Source organism: Cnephaeus nilssonii (assembly GCF_951640355.1).
Source record: "Cnephaeus nilssonii genome assembly, chromosome: 2".
In the NCBI taxonomy this organism is placed as follows: Eukaryota; Metazoa; Chordata; class Mammalia; order Chiroptera; family Vespertilionidae; genus Cnephaeus; species Cnephaeus nilssonii.
Genome location: NC_137073.1, coordinates 3,097,117 through 3,123,964, shown reverse-complemented (window position 1 = coordinate 3,123,964; position 26,848 = coordinate 3,097,117). Strand labels below are relative to the sequence as shown.

General features: G+C 48.1%; 1 protein-coding gene and 1 pseudogene across 4 annotated transcripts in view; one reads left to right on the top strand and one right to left on the bottom strand.

Annotated features, from left to right (window-relative positions):
- VPS35L (VPS35 endosomal protein sorting factor like) overlaps positions 1–26,848 on the bottom strand; it is a 144,092-nt gene that overhangs the window by 48,318 nt on the left and 68,926 nt on the right. For all 3 annotated transcript variants that reach the window (XR_013814183.1, XM_079783991.1, XM_079783992.1), the window contains 4 exons: positions 9,172–9,218; positions 8,257–8,368; positions 7,666–7,782; positions 16–69 (listed from right to left, as the gene is read on the bottom strand). Coding sequence is in view for 2 of the 3 variants with exons in the window: in XM_079783991.1 (XP_079640117.1) it covers positions 16–69; positions 7,666–7,782; positions 8,257–8,368; positions 9,172–9,218 (330 nt within the window). In the remaining variant the exon portion in view is untranslated. The remainder of the gene's footprint in view (positions 1–15; positions 70–7,665; positions 7,783–8,256; positions 8,369–9,171; positions 9,219–26,848) is intronic.
- Positions 9,228–21,440, top strand: LOC307107106 (ATPase GET3-like; annotated as a pseudogene). The gene has a single exon. The product of its transcript is annotated as an ATPase GET3-like (transcript).

The following is a 26,848-nucleotide window of genomic DNA, read 5'->3' as shown; positions in this document are numbered from 1 at the left end:
CACAGCCACACATACCGTGAAATGCCTGCAGGTGTACTCTGCCCACACCTCGGCACAATCAATGTAGTCCTGCAGGGAAAAGCAGAGGCCCACAGTGAGAACCCATGCGGACCGATGGCAGAAGCTCGTCACACACGAAGCCCTTCTCGGGCCATGACAATGGAAAGAGCTTACAACTGGCAGGAATTTCCAGAGTGTTTCATCTACAGAAAACTCTGCCCACTGATATATTTTACCCTGAGATGTGAATTATAGAAAAACGTAAGTTGCTTGAAACTGTGGACCCTGAGAAAGAAGACACCTACTGAGAAGGGCTCCTGGCGGCTAACTGGGCTCAAATTTCCAAGGCAGAGCCCAGCAGCCGTTTCCCCATGGGCCTCTCCAGCAAGCTGCCTGCCTCTGCACTGAAGTGCCTGCCTACACTGGGTCCAGGACCCAGTATAAAGGAGTTGCTTGAGCCCTAGCCAGTTTGGTTCAGTGGACAGAGCGTTGGCCTGCAGACGTAAGGGTCCCACGTTTGATTCTGGTCAAGGGCACGTACCTCAGTTTCAGGGTCCTCCCTGGCCCAGGCCCTGGTCAGGGTGCATGCAGGAGGCAACCAATTGATGTATTTCTTTTACATCAATGTTTTTCTCTCTCTTTCCCTCTCTCGACCACTCTCTCCAAAAATCAATGGAAAAATATACTCAGGTAAGGATTTAAAAAAAAATAAAGGAGTTGCTTGAATCTTATTTCAACTAATAGGACTGAGGCTTTCCCCATCCAATCAGAGCTATGCAGCTATATCCTTATTGGCTTCTGCACTGACCAATCAGAGCAGTTCAATTCTGACCAATCAGGATAGTGCCTTTTGGAACAAACTGCAAGTCCTCATTTGTGTAAGGATCAACCAATCAGGGACCAGGTGCAGGGACTTCTGTCTCTATAAGTCAATTCCCTCTGCTCTAGGTCCTGCAAAGACTGACACTACATTTCCCAATCGGAGCTGAAACACCAAAGGTGAGACACTGAGGACATCTCAGAGGAACAGAGTGGAGCAGACAGTGCAGGGCAGGCTGCAGACGGCAGGGAGCAGAGCTGTCTAGCCAGAGAGGGGCCTGGCTCAGGGCCACCAAACAGGCCAATGGCTGTCACCATAGCCGTGCTGTCACAATTGAGCTGTTGGTGCTGAACAGTTTCCTTCTTCACTGCACTCCAAACTGGGGATTCCTACTGGTGTCGAACTAAGGCAGCAATATTTGATTGACAAAACTACCTGGAATAAGACAGAAAACCAGGAAGTCTACCAGGATTGAAGAATGGGAAAAATCAAGGGGCAGGGGAGACAACAGCAGGGAGTCCACCACACTCAGTGGTGGGCAGATTTGGTTGAAGGTTTCAGATTTGCTGAAAATGTGATTTTTCAAAATCAGGCTTCCTGCCTTTAAAAAACAAACTATAGGCCATATTTGGCGTGTTCCTGATGTAAAAGTTAAGAAAGCCTGAAGAACAGTTTTCAAGGTGGCAGCCTAGTAGGTGGATCCTTCTTGCAACTCCTCCCAGAACTAAATACTATATAATAAAAGGCTAATATGCAAATAGACCGAATGGGCGGAATAACTGAACAACTGGTTGCTATGACGTGCACTGACCACCAGGGGGCATGTACGGAACATGGCCGCGGGATGGTGGAGCAGGTGAGCGGGGGCGCCAGACCAAGGCAGGGCACTGGTCACTGTCATCAGGGCAAGCCTCTGGTGGTTACTGAAAATTCTTTGCTCCCGTGTGCCGCGGTCCCGTCGGGCACTCGCACCTGAAGCTGGTGCCGGAGCCTCTACTCGTACCCACTGCTGGTGCCCGGTGCCAGTCCCAATCACTCGGCGCCATCAGCAGGTGCAAGCAGTGGCTGCCGGACCTGATCACCCCTGAGGGCTTCTCCACCTCCCCGTTCCTGAGGGTGATCGGGGCAGCAACTGCTGCTTGCACCCGCTAATGGAGCCGGCCCCACTCACACCCACTGACAGTGCCAGCCCTGCTCACACCCACTGCTGGCGCTGGCCCCAATCGCTCCGCGCCATCAGCGGATGCAAGTGGGGCGGGCGCCCGTCAGCACGTGGGAGCAGTGGCAGTGGGAGCAGGGCTGGCGGCAGACAGGGGACCGGGGCCGCGGTGGGAGGGGCCAGGCATGGGCACAGAGGATGGGCCAAGACCTGCCCCTGTGCCCACCGCAGCCTCGCTGCCCACAGTTCCTTTCAAGGTGCACTAATTTGTGCACTGGAACCCTAGTTAGAAATAAAACTAAATGGGGGCACATTCACCTGGAACTAACAACTGAAGACTAGGTGAACAGCCGTTGTCAGAGGGGCTGCTGCTCTCACAGGTGAAGGCTGGGGTGGGGGATCCCTGAGAGGAGTGAGGCCCGGACCCAGGCTGGGCTCCCCAGCCCAGAGCACTAGAGCTGAGATGTAGCCCCTTAACGTGTAGCTGGGAAAGGTGGTAACTCCTATCCATCAGGGAGAGAGGCAGACGGTTGGAGGTAAAGCCACTTGAAAAGCAGAATAGAACACCAGAGCACAGGGTTTCCCTTCAGCCACTCACATGAGGCGCTGGTGCACGAGGGCAGTGCGCCTGGAGCTGCCTGAGGAGAGGCTGGGGTTGGGGATAGGCACAAAGAGGAACGGAGGCTGGGAGGCGGAGCTTGATCATCCCTGCCCACCCACCCATACCCCAGCAGCCACTTCTCCTGAGATGCCCAAGCCCTTCAAACAGCAGCCGTTTGGGGAAAGGCAAACCCCACCTTGGAGATATAGCTCAACCCACCTGCAGGAAGCCTGCTAGCCCCCCTGCATCTCGACCTCTGCTAGGGAGCCTGCAGCTGAGGCCAAGCCTACCTCTGGGCAGTCTCGGGGGGCATCCGTGACTGACTTTGGGGTGCAGCCATTCTCCCTACAGTGTTGGGAACTAAACTACACTGGTGCTAGCCCCTCAAAGAGAGCTAATAGGAACTCCTGGCTTCCAGCAGACTGCAGGAAGCAGGGCTTTCCCAATGCTGTCACAGAGTGGAGGATTAGCAGGGCTAACACCAAGCACCATTGTTATGTTGAGATAGTGGTGGCTCGAAGCAATTTCCTGACCTGATAGCTTCAAAGTAGATGTTTACTGAGCCTTACTGATCTTTACTGCCCTTTGAGACCTCTGTCTGCTACCTGTTTGCTGTCCTTTACTGAGGGCAGGATGTGTATCTAACACTGAATAAAAGCAGACAAGGCCAGGTTTCGGTGCCTCCTCTAGAGAGAGGTTTCTACCTAGCCCTCCATTCCTTCTAAATTCACATTTCTTGTCTAGTGTTTTCATTTGTGCACCGGCCTCTTATTCAGATCCTGAACCCCCGCTGCAAGGTTGTGGCAGCAGACTCCATAGGTCTGCACTCAAGAGCACTGCCCTGCCATCAGGAAATATTCCAGGAGAGACTCAGATGTGTGGCTCTGGGGCAGGGGAACACACTCACCATCTATCTGAACAGCACTCAGTGGCCTCATTCTCCCAATTCCATCAAAGCCCCTTCAGAAGCAGCCTTTTCAGTGGCTAAGTCGGACAACTGGCTGGCAGGCAGAGGAGATAGCAGGAGAACCCCAAGGGGCCTTAGGATGTTTGCTGACTGTCCCTGGGCCCCTTCTGGCGAACAAGCTGGCCCCAGAGTGCAGCTGGGCCCTTCGAAGTGCAGCCGAGGCCTGAATCACTGGACGCATTGAACAGTTGCTGAGAGCCAAACATGGACAGCTTCAGACAGGGGCTAGCACCAAAGTACCTCCCAGGGGACTCACACAGAATACAAAACAGCCTCATTCCACAACAGAGCAGGATCCAAAGGGAACCAGGAGGCACTAAACTCTGCCAAGACCAAGCGCACTTTGCTTTTTGGGGCATTCTTTCCTTTCTTTATTTTTCGATTACATTGTTATTATTTTTGTCTTTCTTCCATATTTCTTATTTTCCTTTTTCCTAAAAATATTTGTATTACTTTTTAGAGAGAGGGAAGGGAGAGGGAGAGAGAAAAACATCGATCAGCTACCTCCTGCACACCCCTTACCAGGCATTGAGCCCATTACCCGGGCATGTGCCCTGACCAGAAATTGAACCGGCAACATTTTGGTGCATGGGACAATGCCCAACCCACTGAGTCACCCTGGAGAGGGCTCTCTTTCCTTTTATTTCCCTGTATTTTTGCTCTTTCTTCCTTCTCTTCCTTTTTCCTTTTCATAATTTTTTCCTTTCCTATTTTATACTGTTTTCCTTTCCCTATTTTTTCCCCCAAAGCAGATCTGGAAACAATGCTTTTATTTTTGTTGTTGGTTAATCCTCACCCAAGGATATTTTCCCACTAAATTTTAGAGAGGGAGGGGAAGAGACAGAGAGAGAGAAACATCTATGTGAGAGAGACACATGCACTGGTTGCTTCCCGCACACACTCCTAAGGGCAGGAACTGACCCTGCAACTGAGGTGCGTGCCCTTGCCTGGAACCAAACCCAGGACCTTTCATGGCCATGCTCTATCCTCTGAGCCAAACTGGCTGGGGTTCCTTTCCTTATTTTTTATTTGTATTTTTCCCCTTTCTATTCTTTCATATCCTCTTTTCTTCCTCCCTTTTTTTGTGTGTGTATTTTATCTTTTCATTTATTTTTCTTGCTCTCTTTTCTCTTTCCTAATTCTGCTTTGTTTTGTGGTCATATTTGTTATTGTTGGGTCTTTTGTATATTTTTGTTTTGTTTCTTTTGTTTGGTTCTGTCAGCAGTTGCACAACAGCTCACATGATGTGGTTGGGGACAGCCAGCCTGAGGGGAGACCCTTCCCCCAAAAAAGGCAACAACAATCAAGCGCTGCCCTAGGTGGTGTAGCTCAGTGGATAGAGTGTTAGCCTGGGGACTGAAGGGTTTGACTTTGGTCAAGGGCACATGCCTGGGTTGCAGACTTGATCCCCAGTAGGATACATGCAGGAGGCAGCCAATCAATGATTCTCTCTCACCATTGATGTTTTGATTCTTTTCCCTTCCTCTCTAAAATCAGTAAAAATGTATTTTAAAATAAATAAATTAACAGACCCAATTACAACAGGAGGGCCATAATCCACACAACGCACAACCCTAGAGCACCCAGCTCAGGAGATCTGACACTGCACCACTGGGACACCTACTACATAAGGCCACCCCATGAAAACTAATAGTTATAGGGATGCTCAAGGAACTTGGTGAGAATTATAAGGAACTTAGTGGGAACTTCAAAAGGAAATAGAAACTTGACCAAGAAACAGTCAGAAATGAAGAACACCATATATGATGTTTTTAGAAGGAATTAAAAGTAAATAGAATAAAGCAAAGTACCAAATCAGTGATTTGAAGATGAAGTTAGATAAAAACACCCAATTAGAGTGCAAAAAGTAAAAAGAATTAAAAAGCAGGAAGGTACTTTAAAGGAACTTTGGGACAACATGAAGCGTAACAATATGCACATCATAGGGGACCCAGAATGAGAAGAATGTGAGCAAGGAACAGTGAGAGAAAACTTACCTAACCTGGTGAAGGGGAAAATGACACAAGTTCGGGAAGCACAGAGAGTCCCCATAAAGATTAGACCAAAGAGATCCAAGACACAGAATTAAAATGAAAAACGATAAATACTAAGAAAGGATCTTAAAGGCAGCAAGAGAGACTCAGAAAGTTGCCTACAAGGGAGTTCCCATTAGACTATCACCTGATTTCTCAACAGAAACACTTCAGGCCAGAGGGAATTGGAATGAAGTATTCAAAGTAATGCAAGCAAGGCCCTGAATCCACGACTATTCTATTCAGCAAGGCTACCATTCAAAATTGAAGGTGAAATAAAGACCTCCCTGACAGGAAAAGACTAAAGGAGTACATTGTCACCAAACCAGCATTATAAGAAGTGTTACAGGGACTGCTAGAAAAAGAAGAAATTCAGAGAGAGGAACATAGGCATAAAGAAAAAAAAAAGACAATAAATATCTATCAATATAACCTTAAATGTAAATGGGTTAAATGCTCCAATGAAAAGACTTAGGGTAAGCTGAATGAATAAGAAAACATGACCCATATATATATATACTGTCTACAAAAGACCCACCTTAGAACAAAAGACTCACACAGACTGAGAGTGAAGGGATGGAGAAAAATATTCCATGCAAATGAAAAGGGGAAAAAAGTTAGGGTAGCAATACTCATATTTGACCAAATAGACTTCCAAACAAAGCCCATAGCCTGAGAGGTGTGGCACAGTTGGCTAAGCATCATCCCATGCAACAGGACATTGCCACTTCAATTCCCAGTCAAAGGCACATGCCAGAGTTGCAGGCTTGATCCCCTGAGGATGCGTGTAGGAGGCAGCCTGATGTTTTGCTCTCACATGGATGTTTCTCTATCTCTCTCCCTCTATCTCCCCTGCTCTCACTCTAAATATCAATAAATTCTTTTTTAAAATATATACATATATATTTTTTTTTATTTCAGAGAAGAAGGGAGAGGGAAAGAGATAGAAACATTAATGATGAGAGAGAATCGGTGATTAGCTGTCTCCTGCACAACCCCCACTGAGGATCAAGCCTGAAACTTGGGCATGCGCTCTGACTGGGAATTGAACCGTGACATCCTGGTTCATAGGTCAACATTCAACCACTGCCATGCCAGCTTTCCAATAAACAAAGGCCATATCAAAAGACAAAAAAGGTCACTACATAATACTAAAGGGATCCATCCAATAAGAAAAATATAACCCTTATAAACATATGCACCCAATATAAAAGCACCAAAATATATTTTAAAAAACTCTGTGGATTTTAATGGAGAGAGCGACAACAATATAGTCACAGAAGGGAACTTTAATACTACACCCACATCACTGGATACATCTTCCATACAAAAAATCAACAAGGAAATAATAACCTACAGACTGCTTGCTATATTTTGGTTGCTGTTTTCAAAGTCACAGGTCTTTAAAAGTTTCAAATATTTATAAATTTGCTCTTTTAGTGCATCTTGAGGCCTTAAGAATAAGACATAATTAGGGTAAAAATACCAGAGAAATATATCTTTAAAGCTGTAGTTCTCCATTGTAGGTTAACAATACAATTAAAAGAAGTCTCTTCCTTCCTTCCTCCTCCTCTCTCCTCCTCTCTCCTCTCCTCTCCCTCTCCCTCTCCCTCTCCCTCTCCTCTCCTCTCCTCTCCTTTCCGTTCCCTCCTTCCTTCCTTTCTTTCTTCTCTCTCTCTCTCTCTCTCTCTCTCTCTCTCTCTCTCTCTCTCTCTCTCTCTAAATCTTCATCTGAGGATATTTTTCCACTGATTTTTAGGGAGAGTGGAAGAAGATGAAAAGACAGAGAGAAACATTAATGTGAAAGAAACACATCAACTGGTTGCCTCCTGCACAAGCCCTGACCAGGGCCTGGGCCGGGGAGGAGCCTGCAACCAAGATACGTGCCCTTGACCGGAATTAAACCTGGGACCCTTTGGTCCGCAGGCTGACGCTCTATCCACTGAGCCAAACCGGCTAGGGCAATAAGTAGATTTCTTAAACAAATGAGGTACAATTACCTAAAAGATAATAATAATTTTTTAAAAAGTATACCGCATAACTTGGACAAAAAGCAACTGATCTAAGGTCAGAATGGTCACCCACCTGTGGATTCTTCAATTTAGTAATAACTTTCCAAGCTTCATTGAGAATCTGAAGTCGATCACCCTCAGGAGGATCAGCCAAGGCCAAGTTTAAGCCCAGTGAGCGAAAAAGAAGATGCTAAGGAAAACACAAAATCACTATGTTACTGGAGATTTTAAATCGGAACGACTTAGGCTGTCACACTGAGCTCGCCTCAGGGCTCGTTTCCCATGGCCTTTCTGAATCCTACCACAGGCCTCACAAGGTAGACGGGGAAGGGCAAGCAAGGAGCCAGGCTTGTATGGTCTAATTGTGGGCCTGATGTCCTGCTGGATGAGGCTTTTCATAAATAATGAGTAAAGATATATTTTTAGAGACATAAGACCCAAGTCTTTTCTAAAAACTTCACAGATTTAGGACTCCCAGGGGGACCAGATGCTCAGCAATTACACGTCTAACAATCCCGATCTCCACTCATCGTCCAGCATGTTCTTCAGACAGAGCCTCCCTTGATTTCCTGTTGGCCAAGCTGCCCTGACCCAGACTTTCCCCTCAGAGGTACTGAGGCAACCCTGCTGCCCACCCTCCAGCCAAGCAGAAGCCAGGCCGTACCTTGGGGAAGCCGGCCTCACTGCACTCCTTGATCATGCCGATGAAATCGAGGGACCTGGTGGCGATGAACTCGGCCCGGAAAGCGGACATCACAGAATTCAACAGCAAGGCACTGCAAGACATGCATGCCCAATCACAGAGCCCCCTGAAGAAAGCCGCTTTAATTTTAGGGGCATATGTTGCCAGGAAGGATGGCTGACAGCCCTTTCTTTAAGGTTGGAGGACAACCACATTAGAGTTAGAAGGCAACCACTGGCAAGCATGGCAAACTCGCGGCCGGCGGGCCACATGCCTCGAGTTTGACATGCTTACGAGACTTCCACAGAGTCAGTGCATGCTGGAAACTTGATTGATGTTAAACTGACTGGATGGATGGATGGATGGATGGATGGATGGATGGATGGATGGGAGGGTGGGCGGGTAGATGGCTGGAAGGACAGGTAAATAAGCAAGCAACCAAATCCACTGAAACAGAAGTACACTGAGCCTTCAATAGACTGGTGCACTAAAACGAAACATTAAGTAACAATATCGATCCATGTTGTAAATATATATCCATTCACATCTTTTATGAAAATCCATGCCTGGGACCTAGGGACACAGTGACTTAGAGGCATCTACCACCAAAAGGAGACAGGAATATGAGTTCATCCTGAGCCTACCAATTATCACAGCCCCAGGAGGAAAGGACTATTATTAAACCCATTTTACAGAGTAGGAGACTCTGTCACAGAGAGGTCAAGTAAGTAACCCAAGCTCACAAAGCTAGGAGAGAGTGGAGTCCGGCATCTGAAGCCTGACCTCCACGCTGTCCTAACCCTCTTGTGGCTCCCTTGCCCACATAAGCATGCCAAGCTCAAAAAAAGCAACCAACTCGATTTCCAACTCATGCCTTATTAATTTTAAAACACTTACTTATTTCCTAGTTTCTTGCATCGCTCCATCATCTCGGTTAGCAGATTCTAAAAAGAAAGTTTTTAAACAATAAAAATCATCACGTGGGAGAACCTAAAGCAACACTTCTCACAAGAGATTTCCCAAGCAGTACTCTACGTCAGCCTCCTGTGCCTTCCCCATCTCCCTGCCCAGCAGGGACGAGGAGGGAGAAAGTGCGCCCTGTGGCATTTCACGTGGGTGCAAATACAGTCTCACCAACTACCAACAGTGAGACCTTGGGTCAGTCAGCTGACTTCATTAGGCCTGGGCTTCCTCAGGCAGACGATACAGGTGGTAGCACCCTCCCTGCAGGGCTACTGCAGGAGGTGAGGGAGGTATTGAGGGGCATACAGGACTATGACTCCCCACTTCCTCCCCGCTCATGCGGTGCCAGTGGATTCTCAGTAAAACAAACACGGCCAGTGCCCGGTGCCCACCTGTCGCAGCGAGGGGCACTTAGCACCTGTGCTCTCACCACTCACAACCACCTGGAAGCAAGCTCCTCTTCTCCCATCTCACAGATGAGAAAGCGAGTGCTGGCCCAGGGCACACAGCTAGCTGCGCGGGCTGGAGGTGACTCAGCCGTCCTTCATCAAAGGCCATGCTCTTCACCAAATTTCCTCTCCACGAATTCTGAAGCATATTTTTTGCCCCAAATGAAAATTATTGGTGTACTATCAATAGCTCTAGAGCTATCTTAAGACAATTACGTATCTTTAAAAGAGCGCCTGTTTTTAAAAAAATCCATGGAAGAATTATTTGTCAGGTGGCGATTTGGGAAGGTTTTAAAAATGTTGGAGACATGAGTCGGTTTCAAGATGGCGGCAGGGGTGGCCGGCTGGGGGGCTGAAGTGGAGTTCGAGGATGCGCCTGATGTGGAATTGTTGGAACCCATGCTTAGCCACATTATCGAGCAGTGCAGCCTTAAATGGGTCTTCGTCAGGGGCAAAGGTGGCGTTGGCAAGAACACCTGCAGCTGCGGCCTAGCAGTCCAGCTATCCAAGAGGCGGGGAGTGTTCTTATCATTTCTAGGGACCCAGCCCACAACATCTCCGATGCATTTGACCAGAAGTTCTTCAAGGTGCCCACCAAGGTCAAAGGCTATGACAACCTCTTTGCCATGGAGACTGACCCAGCCTTGGAGTGGCAGAGCTGCCTGACGAGTTCTTCAAGGAGGACATGTTGAGCATGGGCAAGAAGATGATGCAGGAGGCCATGAGCGCCTTCCCAGGCACTGAAGAGGCCATGAGCTATGCAGAGGTCATGAGGCTGGTGAAAGGCATGAACTTCTCAGTGGTGGTGTTTGACACGGTGCCCACGGGCCACACTCTGAGGCTGCTCAACTTCCCCACCATCGTGGAGCGGGGCCTAGGTCACCTCATGCAGATCAAGAACCAGATCAGCCCCTTCATCTCACAGGTGTGCAACATGCTGGACCTAGGGGATATGAACGCAGACCAGCTGGCCTCCAAGCTGGAAGAGACGCTGCCTGTCATCCGCTCTGTCAGCGAGCAGTTCAAGGAACCTACGACTTTCATCTGTATGTGCATCAATGAGTTCCTGTCTCCGTATGAGACAGAGCGGCTAATCCAAGAGCTGGCCAAATGCAAGATCGACATGCACAACATCACTGTCAACCAACTTGTCTTCCCAGACCCTGAGAAGCCCTGCAGATGTGTGAGGCCCGCCATAAGGTCCAGGCCAAGTAACTGGCCCAGATGGAGGACCTGCATGAAGACTTCCACATTGTGAAGCTGTCTCTGCTTCCCCATGAGGTGCGGGGGGCGGACAAGGTCAACACCTTCTCTGCCCTCCTCCTGGGGCCCTACAAGCCGCCCAGCACCCAGTAGCACTGCTGCCAGCCCCAGCGGCCACCATTTCCACCCACTTTCTACTCCACCGGGGCAGTTTGCACAAAGTCCCCCCATAGTACGGGGGGCGGGGGGAGGTACTTGAGGTGGGAGGCGAGGAGGGGTCTGTTCCCCCTGGTGGGGCTGGGGTGGCTGTAGCTACCCCTCACCTCTTCCACCTCTCATTTCTCAATAAAATGATCTTAAACAACAACAACAACAAAAACACAACAAAATAATCGTCACATTGGAGAACCTAAAGCAACACTTGTCCCCCAAAGACCAGAGCCCTACTGACAGGGGCACCCACCACGCACAGGTGCTGGGCTAAGCACCTCACATACCTTTCCCATTTCCTCTTCACAGCAGCCTTGTGAGGCCCATGTGAACTACACCCCCCCCCCCCCCCCTCACAGCAAAGCAAGCCAGAGCTCAGAGAGGTCGAGCCACTCTCTAGTCGGTGGTGGAAATGAGACTTGTATTTAAGTCTGGCCCCAAAGTCCAAAAATGAAACAAATCTTCTTCAGTGCAATGCCACCCTTTCCATGTGTCCCTCTAGGTTGCCTGAATAATTAAGGTGGCAGCTGACTGTGGAGGAAGTGTTGGTATCACCACCCTCAAAACCCCGATTTTATTCATATTCCTGTCTCTCCCAACAAAAATCAGGCTGGGCCCAATTAGGGAATAAATTGTGATACCCCATTTATATGTTGAAGCCCTAGCCCCAAATGTGATGGTGTATGGAGATCAAGTTTTTAAGGAGGTATCGAATATCAGAAGGTCATAAGGGTGGGGTCCTAATCCAATAGAAGAAGAGGAAGGGACCAGGAAGGCACACGGACAGAGAAGACCCTGTGAGGACGCGTGAGAAGGTGGAGGGCTGTAAGCCAAGGGGAAAAGCCGCACCAGACACCAACCCTGCTGGGACCTTGATGCTGGACTTTAGCCTCCAGAATTGTGAGAAAATAAGTTTCTGTGGTTGAAGCCTCCCAGTCTGTACAGCAGCCTGCTGTGGTCAGAATGGCCATCTAACCCCAAGGTGCTGGCACTGGGAGGTGGAGGCTTTGAGTGGTGATCAGGCCATGAGTCTGGAGCCCTCCTGGGTAGGATTAGTGTCCTTATACACATGACCCAGGAAATCTCCTTTGTCCCCTCTGCCAGTTGGGACACAGGGACAACCAGGATGTGGACCCCCTCAGACACTTTCAGCCTCTTGACCGTGGATTTCCCTGCCTCCTGAACTGAGAAATCTACATGTGTTGTTTATAGCCCACTCAACCTGTGGTACTTTGTGATTGCAGCCTAAACAGACTAGGCAAACTGATACAAGCCAAACCAGTCACAGGGGTCTCATTCCCCCACCAGTGGTAGGTTCCAAGGAAAGATTTCCTTGGTCTTAAACAGAAAACCAAGAAACCGGAGACTCCCATTTCTCTACCTCTAGATGCAGCCATGTCTGGACATGATGCAGCTCCTCTGCTATCTGGAGGCAGCAGAGCTAAGAGATGGACAGACCTGACTGGCCCAAAGCCTGCACTTGCTATTCAAGGGAACGCATGGAATTGTTTTTGCAGGGCCAGCTGGGTGTTTGCTCCCTGCAGCAAAAAGCATTTCAGCAGAGGATAAAATAGGTGCTACCACAAATGGCCTCCCTAGCCCACTCGCAGAACACTGACATTTGAAATGTCATTCTGGAAGCTCAGTATCAAAGTGGTTTTGTGCAAGGCTGAGCAAGAAACAGTGTGGAATTATCAGTGATATCCCCAGCCCACACAGACAACCACTCACTGAGCAACGTCAATGGGCCAGCCACTGTCCTAGGCACTGGGGACAGGGAAGTGAGGAAGTCAGTCAGACAGAAACCCTTGGCCTGTGTGGCATATTCTCTCAAACGCATGTGCACTTGCGTTTGAGAGAATATGGATAAAGTATCTGGCCATTAAGACAAAACAAATGCTTAAAGTGTTCTCTTTTTATAAGACATGAACACATTAAAAATGCATCCAAGAATATAACTTTAAAAAAACAAAGGCTCTGTTGTCATAAAGCAGTGGTTCTCAACCTTCCTAATGCCGCGACCCTTTAATACAGTTCCTCATGTTGTGGTGACCACCAACCATAAAACTATTTTCATTGCTACTTCATAACTGTAATTTTGCTACTGTTATGAATCGTAATGTAAATATCTGTGTTTTCCGATGGTCTTAGGCGACCCCTGTGAAAGGGTCGTTCGACCCCCAAAGGGGTCGTGACCCACAGGTTGAGAACTGCTGTCATAGAGGAATATTCTTAAGTGTCTAGGGAGCCAGCTGTTATGGAGCTCAGGCAGGTGTGATAGAGGTTAATTTTTTTGTATCTGAAAGTAACAGGATTGATTATCTTTGGCAAGAACATGACGTAAAACAGTTCAAACCAGAATGAGATCAAAACAAGCTTGTTGGCTGAGTAAAACCACTGAAAAACTTGCAAATCAGCACCCTAGGCTGCAAGACACACAGCAGAGCCAGAAGATTTATTAGGCCCCTACATTTTCTTTATGTACATATTTAATTTATAAAAATTATAAAAATAAGAAATGCTTATGGTCAAAAGTTCAAACAGTCCTGTCGCGCAGCAGGTACAAAGCAAATGCTCACCTCCCAACTCCTACTTCCCAGGACTCCGCAGTGCTGATACTCTGGTGTTCACCTTTCTAAACCTTAGTCTGTGCCCTGGGAATATGTAGCTTTCGTTGTAAAACCACGAGGTTTGCCACTGTTGTTGCTGTTTTACAAATGTGAATCGTATTACACATATTGGGCTGCAACTTGCCTTTTTTACTCAAGTATCTAGCATGGGCCTGCTCCTCCCACATTAGTAAACTCAAATCTATCTCCTTATATTTAACTAGAGGCCAAGTGCATGAAATTCATGCACGGCAGGGGGTGGCCCTCAGCCCGGTCTGCACCCTCTCCAATCTGGGACCCCTCAGGGGATGTCCGACTGATCAGGCCTAAATCAGCAGTCAGACATCCCTCTCACAATCCAGGACCACTAGCTCCTAACCTCTCGCCTGCCTGCCAGCCTGATCGCCCCCTAACTGCCCTCCCCTGCCAGCCTGATCACCCACAACTGCCTTCCCCTGCCACGACCCGCCTCCTCCGCGTGAGGTGGCCATCTTGTGATGATGTGAGGGTGTGACGCCACCTAGGCTATTATTAGTATAGATAATGGCCTGAGGAAGCCATACCATAAACATAACACTGCCGTTCAATTTGCCCCTAATGGGTGGATTTTTTTTCGTTTTTTATTTTTGACCATTTACAGACTCATGAGAAATTGCAAAATTAGCAGAGGTCCTGGGTACTCATTATCCAGCTTTCCCATAGGCTACATCTCCAATGAATATAGTGTATTATTTAAGCCAGGACACTGACATTGCTGTAATAAGTTAATTAGACTGTTTCACCAGGGTTTGCATGCACTCATTATCTTGGGAGGAAGGCGTTGTCTTTGTGACATTTCATTTACATGGATTTGTTGAATCACCATTATATTGCAAATTTTAAGTATTTTTAAAGATTATCTGCAGATGAGGGTTATATACCTGATAGATCCTCCCTTCCCCCAACTGATGGACGGAGTATGACATAAATTGCACCTGCGGCCTGGACATTCCTGAGCACCTAACCAGGCACCTTATATGGACTATACATTGAACCACCAATCGGCACCTACCAAATACCCTAAGCCCCCGATTCCTAAGTACCTAAGTGCCTAATCATGTGCCTTATATGAAACCACCAATCAGTTCGTGCCAAGTACCCTAAGCCCCATCCCTTCCCATTCCTCCCCGCAAAAGGCATCTTCACCCCTGCACGTGAGCTCTCTTCCTTTGCGAGGCGGCCCGGCAGGGTCCTTCTCCTCTAATGAAGCCTGGAGTCCTGGTCTCCGGCCTCTGTCTCATCTTTCAATACCCACTTCAAAAGCAAAGGTAAGAAAAGTCAGTCAGGGCAGCACTGCACTTCTACTTTCTACATCGAAGTAACGCACAAGCAGCCCAGACTGCTCACAAGGTGTGCTCTGCTTTCACTAAATAACCTTCCACCCCCAGGCTTATGAATACTGCTTCATGTGAAAGAGAAATAAAAAATATGCACATTATCTTTTTGTTTTTATTTTTCTAACTAAAGCAGAAATGTAATGGGGGAAAAATCATGAACTAATCTTAACAGCTAATGTCCATTCCCCCAATTCAGAGTTAATATAGCCCAGGTCTCAATAAAATAAATTACCTCAATGTGAATAAAATGAAATTATATACCCTAGGTATTAAAAGGAGAAATTTTTAATTTTTCATGTTATTCTCTTTCTCTGGAGATTTTTTTCCTAATTTGTAAGAATGAAAAGAACACACTTGTGGGATATTCAGTCAGGATGGCTAAGCAGGAAGCTCTATGCCCAGCTCCTCGCACAACCACACAAAATTCCAACTAAATTATACAACAACCATCACTGAGAAGCAGCTGAAGACCAGCTGGACAGAACTCCTATGACTAAGGATATACAGAAGAACCACAGAGAGACTGGGAGGAAGGGTGGAGCCGTGGGAAGGGCAGAGCCCACAGCCCAGGGAGATGGTTAAGAGTAGGGGTAGCTCAGCTGCGAAACCTCCTCTGACGACCCCTCCTTCTGAAGGGCAGGTCCCATCCCCACACCGAAGTCCCATCCCAAAGCACCGGTGCCAGGAGAGAGTCCTCACCACATCTGGCTGTGAAAACCAGTAAAAAATGTATATGAGAAAGACAAAGGGTTGCGGGAGACGGAGACATGCACTTTTAATGGGCCAACACACAAACTCGCCCACTCTAAGGTCCAGGGCATGGATAGTAGCTTAGAAAGCACATGGCACATACAGAGAAGCATGAATTCACTAACTCCAGGGTGAGGGCAGGAGGGGCACAAGTCAGGGAACTCTCTCCGGGGGCGGAAGCACTGGCAGCACCTCTGTTCCTTTGCTCAGCTCTCCTTTCATCTCGCCAGCCCGGCACAGGCAGGGACCAAATCTGTGCTCTGCATTACCCTGGCTAACAGCCTGGTGATTCACTAAGGCTCAACCCCAACCAACTAGCTCATCTGGCCAGCTTTGTGGGATTGGCCTCCACACAGCAGCTCATCTGCTAGTCTCAGCCATCCCTCACAGCCAGTCAACCGGAGGATCAAACCCACCTACAGAAATGCCAACAGAAATTGAGGCCTGAGTACAACAGGAGGGTGCAAATAACCCACAAAAGGGACACCCCAGAACACCCAGCTCAGATAACCAGGGGGGCTGTGTCACCGGGCCCCACAGGACACCTTCTACAGAAGGCCACTCTACCAAGACCTGGAGACATACAAAACCCTATATAACACATACAAACAAACACAGGAAGGCAGCTAAAATGAGGAGACAAAGAAATACATCTCAAATGAAAGAACAGGACAAAAATCTAGAAAAAGAACAAAATAGAGATAAACAATCTACCACATACAGAGTTCAAATCCTGGTTATAAGGATGCTAATGAACTTACGGGAAGAATAGATGAACTCAGTGAGAATTTCAGGGATAGAAATCATGCAAAAGGAAATAGAAACCATGAAAAAGAACCAGTCAAAAATGAAGATGACAATAACTGAAATGAAGAATGCAGTAGAGGGAATCAACAACAAATTAAATGAAGCAGAGGATCAAATCAGTGACCTGAAAGACACGACAGTGGAAAACACCCAATTGGAACAGCAAAAAATTAAAATTTAAAAAAATTTTTTTAAATCAACAACAGTTTAAGGGACCTCTTAGACAACATCAAGAATACCAACATTCATATCATAGAAGATGAGTGAGCAAGGGATTGAAAACTTATTTGAAGAAATAATGACTAAAAACTCCCCTAAACCTGGAAAAAGAAATAAAATAAATATCTAGGAAGCACAGAGTCCCAAAGATGAATCCAAAGAGGCCCAGAACAAAACACAGCATAATTAAAATGCCAAAAGTAAAAGACAAGGAGAGAATCTTAAAAGCAACAAGAGAAAAGCAGTTAGTTACCGACAAGGGAGCTCCCATGAGACTGTCAACAGAAACCATGCAGACCAGAAGAGAATGGCAAGAAATATTCAAAGTGATGAAAAGCACAGACCTATAATCAAGATTACTCTACCTGGCAAAGCTATCATTTAGAATTGAAGGATAAGAAAAAGCTAAAGGAGTTCACCACTAATCCAGAATCGTAAGGTATGTTAAAAGCATTTCTTTAAGTAGAAAAGAATAGACCAAAGAAATATGAGTAAAAATATATAAGCCCAGTTGGTGTGGTTCAGTTTGTTGAGCATCACGACCATGCACCAGGAGATTGTCGGTTCAATTCCCGGTCAGGGCACATGCCTGGGTTGTAGGCTCAATCCCCAGTAAGGGGGATGAAGGTGGCAGCCAATCAATGTTTCTCTCTCATTGATGTTTTTATCTCTCTCTCCCTCTCCCTTCCTCACTCTTAAAAAAAATAAAAACACATTTTAAAATATATTTTATATTTAACATATACTGTATATGTTTTATAAAAAAAATTTTTATATATGAAAAAAATTTGCACTGACAAAAGACACAGTAAAAGCAGTGGATTAATCAACCAAAAAGCTAGTACAAAATTAGAAAGATCATGTGTAATCTCAACAATAAATTAAGGGACACACACACTAAAAAAGTAAAAAGAAAACATAAACATGGAGAAGGTGAGTAAAAATAGTAGTGACTTCAAAATGTGCTCGAACTTAAGGGACCATCAACTTAAAATAGACTGGCGTGGAAATAGCTTGGCATATTTGAAGAACATGAAAACCACAAATCACAAATCTACAAGAGATAAAGAAAATAATCCAAACATAACACTACAGAGAGTCATCAACACACAACAGAATAGAAAAGGAACAGAAAAGAACTACAAAAACAATAAAATAAAATAAATAATAAAATACCTATCAATAATTACTTCAAATGTAAATAGGTTAAATGCTCCAATCAACAGACACAAAAAATAGTGTGGTGAAGGCCGGGGTGGGGCGCGGTGAGGGGGAGGGAGGAGTGCTAGGTGGCGGAGAGGGTCAATGGGGAAAAATGGGGGGTGGGGGGGCATCTGTATCACTTTGAACAATAAAGATAAATTTTTCAAAAAGATAAAGGGTGGCTCAATGGATAAAAAAAACCAAGACCCATGCCTATACTGCCTACATGAGACTCACTTCATATTAATAGACAGACTGAAAATAAAGAGATGGAAAAGATATTTCACTGAAATAAAAATCTTTAAAAAGGTGGGGTAGCAATACTTATATCTGACAAATTAGACTTAAAACAAAACAAAGGCTGTAACAAGAGACAAAGAAGGGCATTTCACAATGATAAAGGGATCAACCCCAGAAGAGGATATAATTCTTGTAAACTTCTACACATCCACCGTAGGAGCACTAGTTATATAAAGGGAGACACCTACAGTAATACAGTCACAGAGGGGACTTAGCATTCCTTTGACATCAATGGATAGATCATACAGATAGAAAATCAACAAGGAAACAGTGGCCTTAAATGACACTTTAGAGCAGATGAACTTAATTGATACTGACAAAACATTTCATCCCAAAGTATATACATTCAAGTCTACAGAAACATTTTTAAGGACAGACCACATGTCAGGCCACAAAACAAGTATCAGTTAATTTAATAAAACTAAAATCATTTCAAGGATCTTCTTCGATCACAGTAATACAAAACTAGAAATCAATTACAAAAAGAAAATTGGAAAACACACAAACACATGGAGGCTAAATAAGATGTTACTAAACAATGAATGGGTTCACAAGGAGATCTCGGAGGATATCAAAAGATACCCTGAGTCACATGTAAATGAAACCACAACAGCCCCAAATCTATGGGACACAGATAAAGCAATTCTAGGAGAGAAATTCATAGTAATACAGGCCTACCCCAAGAAACAAGGAAAATACCAAACAAGCAACAAAGCCCAAAGTGAGTAGAAGAGAAAAAAATCAAGATCAGAATGAAAAGCAATGATCTGGAGTCTAAAGAAAATAACAGAAAAGATCAATGAAACCAAGAGCTGGTTCTTTGAAAAGATAAACAAGATTGACAAACCTTAAGCCAATCATCAAGAAAAAAAGAGGACCCAAATAAATAAAATCAGAAATGAAAGAGAGGTGACAAATGAATATCAAGGGAATATCAGAAAATACTATGAATATATGGTAACCATTAGACAACCTGGAAGAAATAGATAAATTAGTAGAAACATGCAATTTTCTAAGACTGAATCAGGAAGAAACAGAATACCTGAACAGACTGGTAACAACTAACAAAACTGGAATGAGCCTGAAAAGATGGCGACCGGCAGGAAGGTAGGGAGAGAGAGAGTGTGAGTGAGGAGCCCATAGAGGAGAGTGTAGACGTGTGTGGTGTGTGTGTATGAGCTAGGGTCAGTTAGATTCTGCAGGTCTTCCAAGGGGCTGCCTAAACGGGCAGTCCTAGACGGCGGAACCCCGCGCACAAAGTGGACACTTCTCGGTGGCTGGTGCGGACGCGGAGACCACGCCATCTTGAGAAACAGAGCTGCCTGAGACTAGGATCCGGGCTTCAGACACAAACCAGGACCCTGCAGCCACTGGGGACAGAGAACTGCTATCACAGCTTCAGACCAACAAACAACAAGAATCCAGACTTCCCCGCAGATTTCCGTGAGTCAAAGAGCCTATCCCCCCACCCTGCAGGTGCGCGGATAGCGTCATAGTAACTGATAGACCCGCCCTTTGCCCAAGCTGCAGAGCGCCCTCAGGCGTGCTAGGATAGCGCCATAGTAACTGAAAGACCCTCCCCTCGCCCAAGCTGCAGAGCGCCCTCAGCCTCGCGATAGCGCCAAAGTAACTGATAGACCCGCCCCTCACCCAAGCTGCAGAGCTTTGCGCAGGGACGCGCTCCCCCGTAGGGAATTTGTCGCGCGGGACAGAAGCAGCTCCCATTCGGGGAAATCTGTCAGTGCGCACAGAGGGCCCCCCTTCGAGGAATTTGGCTTGTGGGTCACAGCTCCCCTTCGGGGAATCTTAGAGCGCGCACACAGGGGATCCCCTTTGGGGAATTTGGCACGCAGGACGAATCCGCCCCCCTTCGGGGAATCTGGGAGAGTGCACGGAGGCAGCTCACCTTCAGGAATTTGAGAGTGTGAGAAGCCCTAGCTGGTTTGGCTCAGTAGAGAGAGCACACACAGGACGCAGCTCCACTTCAGGGAATTTGGCACGCCGGACACAGCTGCCTGGGATCCCTGACTCACAGCACATTCACACTAAGAGCCAGTGACCACAATTGTTGGTGCATGCACACACAGGGACCCTGATTCTCAACGAGAAACCGCACAAGGCAACAGAGACTCTGACACTCGATTCTTGGTGCAGACACAGGGAAACTCTGACTCCTGGCACATGCTAGGGATCTCATTTTCAGCACATACCAACAGAGTGGTGCAGACAGGGCCCCTGATTCTAAGTGTGCACATGAGACCACACGGAACACTGGGGACACTGACCCTGGGCAAGTCTGGTTCCCACCAACCAAAGGCAGCCACACGTCCTAGTGTCACAGCACTTCAGTGAAACTCGGGTGGAGCGAAGTCCCCATAGCACACGGCCCAGTTCCACGCAAACGGACGCTTGAGTTTTCTGGTGATAGCCAGAATGGGGAAACGAAATAACTCACAGAGGAAAGAAAATGTGGAGTCGCCAAGAAAGGAAATTAGTGAAACTGAAGCTTGCAACATGACCGAAAAAGAGTTCAGAGTAATGGTCGTGGAATTTATACATCGGATGGATGAGAAAATCAACAACTTATGCAAGAATCAGGAAGAAATGAAAAGTGATATAGCTACAATCAAAAACACCATGGAAAGTTTCAACAGTAGACTACAAGAAGCAGAGGACCGAATTAGTGAGTTAGAAGATCAGGTACAGAAACAAGCTCAAGCAGAACAGCAATTGGAGAAAAAAATTAAAAAGGAGGAGGAAAGCCTAAGGGAGCTTCGGGACAACATGAAACGAAGTAACATGCGTATAATAGGGCTGCCAGAAGGACAAGAAGAGCAGCAGGGATTAGAAAATCTGTTTGAAGAAATAATGACAGAAAACTTCCCGGATATGGGAAAGATAAAAGTTACGCAAGTACAGAGAGTCCCAAGCAGGATCAACCCCAAAAGACCCACACCAAGACATGTCATAATTTCAATGGCAAATATAAATGATAAAGAGAGAATCTTAAAGGCGGCAAGAGAGAGACAGAGAGTTACCTACAAAGGAACACCCATCAGATTGTCAAATGATTACTCAATAGAAACACAACAAGCTAGAAGTGAATGGAAGGAGGTATACAAAGTGTTGAAAAGCAAAGTACTGAATCCAAGAATACTATATCCAGCAAGACTATCAATCAAAATTGAAGGGGAAATCAGGAGCTTCGCAGACAAAAAAAGGCTCAGGGAGTTTATCACCACCAAACCAGCAATGCAAGAAATGCTAAAGAGAATACTGTAAAAAGAAGAAATAAACAGGTAAGAAGGAATACAGACACAAAAATAGATATGACTACAAACAAATACCTTTCAGTAATAACTTTTTTTTTTAAATTTCTTTATTGATTAAGGTGTCACATATTTGTCCTCATCCCCCCATTCCCATCCCACACCCCTCCCCATGGATGCCCCAACCCTCTGTTGAACTTAAGCATTGGTTAGGCTCATATGCATGCACACAAGACCTTTGGTTGATCTCTCCCCCCTCCCCCCACCCTCCCCTATCCTCCCTCTGACGCCCGATAGACCGATCGATGCCTCCTTGTTTCTGGTTCTGTTCTTGTTCATCAATCTATGTTGTTCATCATTTCCCCTAGATGAGCGAAATCATGTGTCACTAGAGATATACTTATAAGAATTGAATGTGTGACGAGCAATAATAGTTATGCTGACAGGCAAATGAATCAGTCTGTAGTGAGTTTCTTTCTGGACCAACAGTTCTTCTGAGATCCAATATCAATGTCCACCAGTTCCTTATGAGTACATGTCGGCACTGACCCCTCAGCTCTGGATGGTGGACAAATGGTGGTAATGCAGGTCCGACTCCCTCTGGTTTGGTCTCGGCCGGACCCAGGGGCACGGCTTCACCTGGATCCAGGGGCCCATGGCCTCACCCGGACCCGGGACCCAGCCTCACCCGGATCCAGGGGCACACGGCCTTGCCCAGACCCAGGATTCAGCTTCACCCGGATCCAGGGGCGCGTGGCCTCACCCGGACCCAGGGGCGCGTGGCCTCTCCCGGGCCCGAGATCCAGCCTCACCCGGATCCAGGGGCACATGGCCTCGCCTGGACCCGGGCTCCAGCTTCCCCCGGACCCGGGGGCACGTGGCCTCACCTGGACCCAGGGGCCCGCGGCCTCACCCGGACCCGGGGGCAGGCTCACCTGGATCCAGGGGCCCACGGCCTCACCCGGACCCGGGGCCCAGGCTCACCCAGATCCAGGGGCCCACGGCCTCACCCGGACCCGGGGCCAGGCTCACCCGGATCCAGGGGCCCACGGCCTCACCCGGACCCGGGGCCAGGCTCACCCGGATCCAGGGGCCCACGGCCTCACCCGGTCCCGGGGCCAGGCTCACCCGGATCCAGGGGCCCACGGCCTCACCCGGACCCGGGGCCAGGCTCACCCGGATCCAGGGGCCCAGGCCTCACCCGAACCCGGGACCCAGGCTCACCCGGATCCAGGGGCCCACGGCCTCACCCGGACCCGGGGCCAGGCTCACCCGGATCCAGGGGCCCACGGCCTCACCCGGACCCGGGGCCAGGCTCACCCGGATCCAGGGGCCCACGGCCTCACCCGGACCCGGGGCCAGGCTCACCCGGATCCAGGGGCCCACGGCCTCACCCGGACCCGGTACCCAGCCTCACCCGGATCCAGGGGGACACGGCCTCGCCCGGAACCGGGATCTAGCTTCCCCCGGACCAAGGGGCGCATGGCCTCTCCCAGACCCAGGGTCGCGTGGCCTCACCCGGATCCAGGGGCCCACGGTCTCACCCAGACCCAGGACCCAGGCTCACCCGGATCCAGGGGCCCACGGCCTCACCCGGACCCGGGACCCAGGCTCACCCGGATCCAGGGGCACACGGCCTCGCCCAGACCCAGGATTCAGCCTCACCCAGACCCAGGGGCGCATGGCCTCGCCCGGACCCAGGGGCACGTGGCCTCACCCGGACCCGGGGCCCAGCCTCACTCTGACCCAGTTCCCAGCCTCACCCGGACCCAGGGGCACGCAGCTTCACCCAGATCCGGGACCCAGCGGGGTTTCGTCTTCTTGATCCCAATTCCTGCTGGTCAATTCCCTCTCAGCAATTCCTTCGGCCATTTTCTCAGAGTTCCAGGGCAGCCACTGCAGAACTCGTTGGGCGGCGGGCTCGGCGAAGCTCCGGTGTGCCCGGTGCGCGGCGGCGGGCTGGTCCGGGGTGGCTGCGTCGGCCCTTGGGTCTGCAGCGGTGGCCGGTCGCCGAGCGTGCGCACCTGGCCACTTCCGGGGCGTTGAGATTCTTGAAGGACTCGGAGGTCAGCAAGCGCGGAGTCTCCCACCCCATGTCTCCCAGGGGCTCGTCTGTCCGTGCTCGGCAGCGAGTGAAGCCTTCCCCTCAGCCGGAGACCGCTGGGGGAACTGCGCCGAGCACGATCCAGGCCGCCATTGTGTCGCCTGAGCCGTAGTTTTTAAAGTGTGGTCTTTGGGTCACCGGCATCAGCTTCATCCCGCGTACCCCTCTCTTTTATTCTAGTTGTAGAGCATCTGCTCAGTCAGCCCTCCGGTGGTTCTGGATGGTGTCTGCTCTGCTCTCCCGTCATAGTCTCAAAATTGTTGTGGTAGGCAGCAATCAGGCTTCTGCCCTATGCCTCCATCTTGGTCCTTGTTTGTATAGTTAAGTCTTGATTGTTGTTGGTGTCACTGGGAGGAATTGTCCTCCAGGCCAATTGGCCGTGCGGACCCTCTGTGTCTATAAAGGAAGAGTTGCTGTGCGGGAGACACGTTTATGTGCCGGGTCTTGGTGCAGCAAGGCTTTGGCGCTCACTGCGTCTGCCTCTTGAATGTGTCCCTTATGGGAGTGTTTGAAATCTGGTGTCATCTCACACCGACCACTAGATGCCCTCGTTTCTGGGTCTCCAATGGAGTGTAGGTCAGCTACTGCCTGTGGCCCCTCAGCAGGAATTACAGCATCCCTTATATTCGTGACCTGTTTCGGTGTCTTCCCCTTTTGGCTGCCTCCCTAATCACTCAGCTTCCCCAATCTCCCTAGGTGGTCGCTCTTGATACCCCCCTTTGTGGGCTGAGTGCAAAGTCTTGGTGTTGTTAAGCCTTGATTGCTGTTGGTACACTGGGAGGATGTGACCTCCAGTCCAATTGGCTGTGAGGATCAGCTGTGTCTATGCCGGGAGACAGCCCCATTCAACTAGACTTGCAAAATTGTAAAAGCCTCTGTGTTCAGCTTGGATGGGGCGGAGTTACAGGGCGGAGCCTACCGCCTTGGCTTCCCGTCAGCCCCGCCCTATGAGGTTCCTGTGTCCCTCTGTACTCCCAGCAAACACCTCTGAGAGAAAAGCGCCCTGGAGTTTCGCGCGCTGCCAAACAGTCTAGTCTCTCCCCCAATGAATCTGGATTCCCAGATTCTCGCCCGGAACTGGGTTTCCGTGTAGTCAGAATTGGGGCTCACCGCAGTCTGGCGCTTTTGTCTCCTTCCCTCCAGGGCGACTCAGTGGCACAGTCAACAGCCCATCCTCCGCGCACAATCCCGTGCGCGCCTCCGGTGCTCTGCTCTTCGCCGCCTCTCTGCACCTCTGCCCCACAGCCCAGCTTTCCCCAGTATGAGCCTGGCTTCCCCGGGTCTTTCCCGGAACTGGGGTTCAGTGCAGTTGGAACTGGGGGTTCAGCACAGTCCGGAGCTTTTGTCTCCTTCCAGCTAGGGCAATCCAGCGGCACAGGCAACAGACCCTCCTCTGCGCACATTCCGTGCGTGGCTCCGGCGCAACTCCTCTGTGTCTCCGCCCCACAGCCCAGACTCCCCCAGCATGAGCCCGGCTTCCCAGGGTTTCGCCCGGAACTGGGGTTCAGTGCAGTCGGAGCTGGGGTTCAGCACAATCTGGCGCTTTTATCTCCTTCCCGCCAGAGAACGCCAGCCAGGCCGTCAGCCGCCCCTTCCTCTCCGGCTCTGTCTTCCCCGCACGCGCGCGGGCTCGTGTCTCCGCCCGTGTCTCCATACCTCAAGCTTTTACGGCTTCTCTGATTTTCCTTGTGGTTTTCTCTTTCCTTGTAATTGTGGGCATTTCAGTCAGCCAGCTTTCCTGTGGTTCTGGATGATGTCCGTTTTGACTTTTAGTTGTGTTTTTGAAATTGTTGTGCCCGGCTGTAGGTTAGGTGTTTAACCTATGCCGCCATCTTGGTTTCCCAGTAATAACTTTAAATGTAAATGGACTAAATGCTCCAATCAAAAGACATCGAGTGGCTGAATGGATAAAAAAACACGACCCATATATATGCTGTCTACAAGAGACCCACCTCAGAACAAGAGACTCACACAGATTGAAAGTGAAGGGATGGAAAAATATCTTTCAGGCAAATGGAAATGAAAAAAAAAGCTGGGGTAGCAATACTTATATCTGACAAAATAGTCCTCAAAGTAAATGCCATAACAAGAGATAAGGAAGGCCCCTTCATAATACTAAAGGGAGAAATCCAACAAGAAGAAATAATTCTGGTAAACATATACGCACCCAATATAGGAGCACCCAAATACATAAAAAAAACTCCTGGAGGATATCAAGGGAGAGATTAATAGCAATACAATCATAGTAGGAGACTTTAATACCCCACTATCACCACTGGACAAATCCTCTAAACAAAAAATCAGCAAAGAAACAGCAATCCTAAATGACTCACTAGACCAGATGGAATTAATTGACATCTTCAGAACATTTCACCCCAAAGCCACAGAATACACATTCTTCTCAAGTGCACATGGGTCATTTTCAAAGATAGACCATATGCTGGGTCACAGGCAAAGTCTCTTCAAATTCAAAAAGATAGAAATTATATCAAGCATCTTCTCAGATCACAGTGGCATAAAACTGGAAATCAACTACAATAAATACAATCCAAAGAAATCAAACACATGGAGACTAAACAGCATGCTATTAAACAAGGACTGGGTCACCAGAGAGATCAAGGAAGAAATAAAAAACATCATGGCAACAAATGACAATGAAAACACAACAATCCAAAATCTATGGGACACAGCGAAAGCAGTCTTGCGAGGGAAGTTCATAGCTCTACAAGCCTATTGCAAAAAACAAGAAACAATGGTAATAAATTACCTAACCCTACAACTCAAAGAGGTAGAAAAAGAGCAGGAAGAAAAGCCCAGTGTAACCAGAAGGAAGGAAATAACAAAGATCAGAGCGGAGATAAATGACATAGAGACCAAAGAAACAATACATAAGATCAACAAAACCAAGAGCTGGTTCTTTGAAAGGATATACAAGATTGATGGACCTCTAGCCAGGCTCACCAAGAAGCAAAGAGAGAGGACCCAAATAAACAAAATCAGAAATGAAAGAGGTGAAATAACAACAGACCCCGCTGAGATACAAAGGATTGTTACAAAATACTACGACCAACTCTATTCCAACAAACTGGACAACCTGGAGGAAATGGACATA